The sequence below is a fragment of the Papaver somniferum genome, chromosome 1, assembly GCF_003573695.1.
Source record: "Papaver somniferum cultivar HN1 chromosome 1, ASM357369v1, whole genome shotgun sequence".
NCBI lineage: Eukaryota > Viridiplantae > Streptophyta > Magnoliopsida > Ranunculales > Papaveraceae > Papaver > Papaver somniferum.
Window position 1 is genome coordinate 132,215,983 of NC_039358.1, and position 7,895 is coordinate 132,223,877.

Consider the following 7,895-nt stretch of genomic DNA (forward strand, 5'->3'; position numbering starts at 1 on the left):
CCCCCCCCCCTTTATCCAGAGGGATTGTGGGTGGCGCGGGCGTTTGTTAAACGCGCCTACTCCCCCTTTTTGTTATCCAAAGGGATTGTGGGTGGGGCGGGCGTTTGTTAAACACGCCTTCTCCTTGGTTTTCCTGAGATCTTTTGTGGTCATTGGTTAATCGTATGCCTTTGGCATTCCTGGGCCGTAGTAGGCTTATCGAGCATTCTTGGCGTTCCAGAGGTTTCTCATAGGCCTGTCAGTCAATCAGGCACCTTTGGCTGCCCTGAGACCTTTTGTGAATTTGTCAGTCAATCAGGCGCCTTCGGCTGTCCTGAGACCTTTTGTGAATTTGTCAGTCAATCAGGCGCCTTTGGCTGCCCTGAGTCCTTTTGTGAATTTGTCAGTCAATCAGGCGCCTTTGGCTGCCCTGAGACCTTTTGTGAATTTGTCAGTCGATCAGGCGCCTTTGGCTGTCCTGAGACCTTTTGTGAATTTGTCAGTCGATCAGGCGCCTTTAGCTGCCCTGAGACCTTTAGTGAATTTGTCAGTCAATCAGGCGCCTTTGGCTGCCCTGAGACCTTTTGTGAAATTTTCAGTCAATCAGGCGCCTTTGGACGCCCTGAGACCTTTTGTGAATTTGTCAGTCAATCAGGCGCCTTTGGCTGCCCTAATACCTTTTGCAGATACGTTATTTTCATTAACTTACTTTTATTGCTCAAGGCGGCTGCTTACATGGTACGACTCATGCGTAGAATTTTTTCAACCACTTGCTGTTGATAGGCGTTTTGACTTTGGTTTCATTCATACGTCTAAGCTTATAGTATCCGCTTTCTGCTACTTTCCTTATCATAAACGAGCCTTCCCAATTTGCGGCAAACTTTCCAGTACTGGCGTTTCTTTTTACGTGTGGTGCGATTTTTAAAACCAACTCATACACCTTAAACGCTCTTTCTTTTACGCTCTGGTTATAATAGTTAGCTGCGCGCTTTCTGTAAGCTTCCGCGAATCTTTCCGCTCGTGTTCTCCTTTCCTCTATTGTGTCTAGGTGGGCGAAGCGACTTATTTCATCGGGTGTGGTGTGACTGGCCATTGCTACTCTCGCAGATGGTATCGTTATTTTCGCAGACAGGATTGCATCTTCTCTGTAGACGAGTGAATAAGGGGATGCTCCCGTGGAACTGCGCTTTGAAATCCTGTATGCCTAGAGCGCCACCGGCAATTCTTCGTGCCATTCTCTATGATGGTCATGCACTGTTCTACTAAGGATCCGGATGAGCGTCTTATTTGTTGATTCCGCCTGCCCGTTCCCTTTGGGATAGTAGGGAGTCGATGTGTGGAGCCTTATGTTGTATTGGCGAAGCAAGCCGATCACGTCCTTGTTTACAAATGATTTTGCATTGTCTGTTCTGATTATCATGGGCGCACCGAATCTGTAAATGATATGCCCTTTGATGAACGCGACTATTGTAGCACTGGCGTAATCTTTGAGGGGTATTGCTTCGACCCACTTGGACGCGTATTTTGTGGCCGTTATGATGTATTTATGGCGTTTTGAGGACAACGGGTTAATCGTCCCTATGAGATCGAGTCCCCATCTATGGAATGGCTAAGGCGTCACTATACTGTGCAGCAGAGTGTGAGGCGCTTGGATCAGGTTTCCATGTGTCTGGCAGTACAAACATTTCCGGACATACTCCGCGGTATCGCTTTCCATAGTTGGCCAGTAGAAGCCTCCTTCATAAAGTTGTAGGAACAGTTTTCGCATCCCCTGATGTTCAGCATCATGGGACCGGGTCATTACTTCTACCGCTTCATGTTCTGACAAACACGCAGCGCGGCGTTACCGTAGCTTATGCGGTAAAGGACACCCTCGTGTATAAAGAAACGCGCTGCTTTCTTTTGGATTTTTAAGGCCGCCTGCTTGTCACTCGGTAATCTCCTGTGTTGGATGAAATCAACGTAGGGTTGCCTCCAATCTGTTTTTTCGACAGTGCAGACTTTCGCTGGTTGCGGTGGGGCCTGACAATCAACGCAATTGTCTTGGAGCGCTGACGCTTGAGCTGACATGCTTGGCCAATACACACCCATTCTTTGGAGTTTCCTGTAAAGGTGGACAACGCCGGTTTGTCTGCATGTTTCCGCGTGTAGTTCTTGTAGTAGCTTCTCAGCCTCTCTTTTATTTACACACCTCGCGAGGGATCCCCCAGCTGCCCTGTAATACAAGGCTCCCCGGATCATTACAAATTGCTTCAGAGCTTGAACGGGTATCACTCGTTCTTCGTCCATCCGGGTTAGGTCTTCGATATATACCCGTCTCCAATCATCCGCCTCCTCGAAAGACATGTTTTCTTTCCAAGTACTGGGCATATCCTTTCTTTTTATCGTGACCGTGCCTTCTTCCTCGCCATTCAATTGTACTTTGCTTGCCAGGGTCGCTAGGGCATCCGCGTGTTTGTTTCCGCCCCTGCCAGTATGATCCAGAGTTAATCCCGTTTGGCTCGTCAATCTTTGAGCTTCCGCCCGATAAGGTGCTAGGTGTGGTTCTTTGAGATGAAAATCGCCGTTCACCTGGTTTGTTACGAGTCTCGAGTCGCCTTTGACTTCTATGCTTCCCAGGTTGATCTCCTTTGCCATTCGAAGTCCCAAGATCAGCACTTCGTATTCTGCGACATTGTTGCTACAGGGGAAGTCCAGCTTAAATGAGTATGAGATAAACTCTCCTCGTGGCGCTTCGAATACTACTCCGGCTCCTCCAACGGTGCCATATGATAACCCATCAAAGAACATAGTCCAAGGTTTTTCAACGTCTGCAGCCTCCACTTCCCCAGGTACGTACTCATGTACTTCATCATCTCCTTCTCCTGTAAACATAGCTACGAGATCAGCTATCGCTTGTCCTCGCACCGCGTTCAGGCGTTGATACTTAAGCTCGAACTCCGACAGTTGTAGCAACCAACGGGCAGTTCTCCCCGTTAGGAAGGGCTTTGAAGCCAAGTAGGCTATGGGGTTTTCCGCTGCCACCACGATAGTTTCGTGCGTCAAAAGATAAGGTCGTAGCTTTTGCGTTGCGTATATGAAGGCTAGGCATGCTTGTTCTAGGTGCGGGTACCTCAAATCTGCATCCCGTATGACTCGGCTGACATAGTAAATAGGTGATAGTTCATTTCCTCCCATGTCTTGTGCCAGGACTGCGCCTATCGCCGAACCGGTGAATGTCGTGTAAAGGTAGAGGGGGATTCCTTGTATCGGGGGTCTCAGGATTTTGGGGCTTACAAGGCATTGTTTTAGTTTTTCGAACGCAGCGCGCTGAACTTCTCCCCACACAAACGGGGTATTTTTCTTTAGTAGTGGGAGGAGCGCCGTCATTAACTGCGCCAGACCAGGTACGAAGCGCCTTATGTACGATATCTGTCCTATGAAAGCTTGCAGTTCTTTTGTATTTGATGGTGGCTTCATCGTCGTGAGATCTCTTCAACTTTGCTTGGATCCACTCGGATTCCCTCACTAGTCACCACGAAACCTAGGAACTTCCCCGATGTTACCCCAAAGGCACACTTGAGTTGGTTCGTTTTGAGTTTGAACTTTCTGCATCTCTCAAAAGCCATTTTTAGGTGGGAGGTATGATCTTCGGCCTCTTGTTTCTTAACCACGATGTCGTCGACATATACCTCTACCGTTTGGTGTAGCAAGTCATGAAATATGGACGTCATAGCTCGTTGGTATGTGGCGCCGGCATTCTTCAGGCCGAACAACATCACCACATAGTAGAAGTTTCCATATGGAGTTTGGAAGGCGGTCTTTCTGGCGTCCGAAGGATCCATCTTTATTTGGTTATATCCGCTGAAGCCATCCATGAAGGAATACCTCCCCTTCCCTCATGTCGCGTCTAGCGTCATATCGATGTTTAGAAGCGGGAAATCCTCCTTTGGGCACGCTCGGTTCAGGTCTCTGTAATCTACACATCATCTGAATTTTCCATTCTTCTTTGTGACGGGAACGATGTTGGCTATCCATGTGGGGTGTTGGATAGGCTTGATGAACTTGGCCTTAAGCAATCGTTCCACTTCTTCTTTTATCGCAAGAGCGGTGGCCCTAGGAAACTCCCTGCTCCTTTGTTTGACGGGCTTGAATTCTGGCGAGACTCCAAGATTGTGTACCACAAGATTGCTGTCTAGACACGGCATCTCGTCATAGTCGTAGGCAAAGACATCCTTGTAATCCTTGAGTAGCACGATCAGAGATGTCCTTTCCCCTTCGTCTAGACTCTTGCTTATTGTGATAAGGCGCTCGTCTTCTTGTGTTCCTATGTTGACTTCTTCAGTCCCATCCAAAGTGAGATCCTCTGGTGTCCGCTCTCCAGTGGTCTTGACGGCAGCTTCCATCAACTGGTTTTGTAGCTCCTCATCACCAATTGTGTTATAAGGGAGTTCAAACAGACTTCTTTCTGCGCTTTCATTGGGAACCTCCGCTTCATTCATTATCGTATCAGTGTAATCTAGTTCATCTGCGACCGGTCCCTCGGAAAATTGCTATAAGCGGTATACATGCCCCCCATCTGGCCTGGAAAAGCGTTAAAAACTGGGTTGGTCTTCTTGGTTCCTCTTCCTCTCTGTTGGGAATACTAGTCTGGATGGACTAAACACGGACTTGACTGGCTCCGGTTTTTCTTCTCTCTATTTTGGTAGCGGGATAAGATGTACCTCCGGCACCTCGTCTTCTTCTTTTGGCACGTCATAGAAAATTGCTTCCGCCATGTATGCTTCCTCTGGGTCGAAGGGGTTGCTTGTGGCGGGGATTCACTACTGTTTGCCTTCGATATTGGTTTTCGCGCATTGGTGATATGTTGACGCAACCACCTTGTGGCTAAGCATCCAACCTTTCCCTAACAACACGTGGAATGTTGTATCATCCTCTAGTACATAAAATGGTGTAGGTCCTCGGATGGGTCCAACCTTCATGACCAGGTTGACGATCCTGATGGCTGTTTGCACGTGGCCTCCAAACCCTTTAACCGTTGTAGTTCGCATTCTGATCTCGGACCGTTATACTCCTAGGATTTCTAGTGCATGTATCGAGATTAAGTTCAAGGATGCGCCCCCATCGATGAAAGCTCTCTTCAGTGGTTGCCTGTTGATATGCGTTGTGAGGTATAGAGGTCTGAGGTGCTCCCTCGGGTAGCAGATGTCTTCGTTTGTGAATACGATTGCTTCCTTGGGAAGGAGACCGCAAGGCCTCCCCGCTGCTATAGCTGTTATAAATTTGAACGCTTCTTTGATTTGATCTTCGCTGAAGCCGAGCGAGTCGAAGAACTGTTGGGCCAGTACCGTTTTAGCGAACTGGCTAGCCACGATGTCTGTGTTTGCAAATGCCGAGTTCTCTATTTCAACTGCGCATGCTTCTCCTTCGTCATCATCCCACGACTTCCAGACATCTCCGCTTGGGTCGTGAGTGAGCATCATGACTCGATGTTGGACCGCTTTACCGCCCTCCGGGTTACTCATCTCAATCTCGCCTACTTCCAATTTTTTCTGGAACATTCTCCGCGGGTTAAAGCAGTTAATTGTGGGATGTTGTATCCTGCGGTGGAAATGGAAATATCTAGCATCGCTTGCGTCGATGGTGCTCGGATCCATCTTTGTTGGAGGCAGTTGAACTTCCTTGTTCTCTATCCATTATTCTAACAATCCTACGATCTGTTCCTTGCTGCAGGGCAGGGGCGGTGGAAGCCCCTGTGTTCCCCAACCCTCTCGGTTATTATTTGCACGAGTATTTCTAGGCACGGCTGATATGGTGTTGACCGAGTTCCGCCAGATGTAATCTGAGCTTGGTTTCTCGATGCAATCGGCGATTCTTGTGACTGCTTCCTCTATCTCTACGAACGTGGGAAAGCGGAAATTAACTAAACTTTTCTTGAAGGATGGAGTCATTCCTTGTACACAAATATCCACTAGAGATTCTTCTTTGACATCCTCGTGGAAGTCTAGAGTGAGGAGACAAAATCTGGCAATGTATTTTCCTATTTCCTCGCCTGAGCGCTAGTTACACTTGCTCAAGTCGATGGTCGTGACTTTCCTTTTTGCTGAATAGAATTTTCTGAGGAAGAGTGTGGACATGGTTGTCCAGGAGATGATGTTTCCCGACCTCAGGTTATCGTACCACGAGAATGTTGTGTCAGTTAACGACTTTGGGAATTCTCAGAGACATAGTTTCCCATCAGTTTCCCGATCGTTCATAGCGGATAGGAATCGGCTGAGGTGTTCCCTCGCGTTACCCTGGCCGTTGTAGACTTTGAACTTTGGTGATGTGTAATCCTCTGGATACTGGTACTCTGTGATTTCGGAAAAGTAAGGGCTCGCCATAAAGCTGTAATTGTCTTGCTTTACGACTCTGTAGTTCATTTCCAAGTATCTTGCCATCGCCTCTTGTGTCATAGTTATAGGTTCCTCCTCTTTTTCCTTCGTGTTCTCCATTTTTCCTTGGCGCTTTTCGCAGCGTTGGATGTCTTCATGAGCTTTCTTAATTCTTGCTCCATGCGTACGTGGTCTTCTAGCTCCTTCTGCATTTCTTTGAGGGAGGGTTGGATAGGTGGCGCCTCCTCGGTTTCCTGTTGTTTGTCTTCTTCGCGAGTGGCTCCTGGTTTTCTTATTTGTGTGATTGGGTCTGTTACTATTCCTACCCTCTCGCCTTTTGGGTTGAGTGGAGGGATGTTTGGATTCTCTATCGCGTCTGAGCTGGGGCCTTCTGGGTGTGTCATGGTGAGCTAGGAACGAGCCTCCGTGTGTGGTCACCAAATGTTGAGGGGTGAATTTAATTCTGGTTCCACCCGTCCTAGCCACACCAAATGACCTCACAATTCCAAATATGGTAAGAGAGAGAGTTGCCTTTCCATTGTACCTTGTCCTTTCTTTTATAGGCTTTCCTAAAAGCCCTTCCTTTACTACATTATGACACATGTCCTAACATCTCTTAATTACTCTTAATACCATTCCTTAACGTAACCTCCTTCTTCTTCATTAATTCCTCCTTTTGTCCTCCCTTTTTTTTTTGGGTATTTTCCACTTGGGTTTGGGTTTAGTCCCCAAATCCCCATACTTTAAGCCAAACTCATCTTTATTCTTAGGAGCACTCCCAACCCTTTAAGGGATGTTTTTCCATGTATCAACAAAGCTCAACTTTTAACTAATTAAAAGGAGAAATAAATAATGAGTTTTTCGATTGTTATCTTATAACAGTCATTTATGAAATATTAATTTATATTTCAACTCATTCATTCACAAATTCTGCATTTTCGATTCCAGTGATGATTTTTTGCGAGAATTGATGATGAATCAAAGAAAAAAACTGAAGACGATGGATAATGAAGAAGAACAAGAGATGAAGAAGAATTTTTTTTGATTAGTTGTAGGAAAAAGGTATTTATGGCTTTCGCTATAGATTAAGGTCCTCCATATCCACATTTTCGACACTTGAATCATGTGAAGCCCATAAAATCTATTACATCCCTGGGGAAAACGAATTTTTATTTACGCTTTGAATGTAAATTTGTAAGAAGAGTTTCCGTTTGATTAAAAGAATTTTTATTTTTTATTTTTAAGAGTATTATTACAAGAAACTAGTTGGAAGCCTAACAAGCTAGGCTCAAACTGCGTACTACTACATTAGTTGAACAGGTTGTCGTGCTAGCCTACCAACAAGCCTCATGAGGAACCAGCCAAGAGAGCCGAAGCGGATAGATGAGCTGATTATGTCAGCAAGGGGGACAAGCTAACTCTACCTTCCATGTCAAGTTCTGACATATTACGCCATTTGGGAGTCAAACCTGGAACCTCCAGGAGCACATGAAACCTTTAAGGAACTTGGGATGACCAGTTGAACTAGCTATCTGTTTTGTTTTTGTTTTTTTTTTTTTTTTT

At 46.3% G+C, this 7,895-nt stretch overlaps 1 protein-coding gene across 1 annotated transcript; it reads right to left on the reverse strand.

Annotated features, from left to right (window-relative positions):
- Nucleotides 1–1,785: 1,785 nt before the first annotated feature.
- Nucleotides 1,786–3,438, reverse strand: LOC113350893. The gene has a single exon (XM_026594997.1). It carries the CDS (start codon nucleotides 3,436–3,438, stop codon nucleotides 1,786–1,788), a length of 1,653 nt encoding a protein of 550 aa, XP_026450782.1.
- Between the last annotated feature and the right edge of the window lie 4,457 nt (nucleotides 3,439–7,895).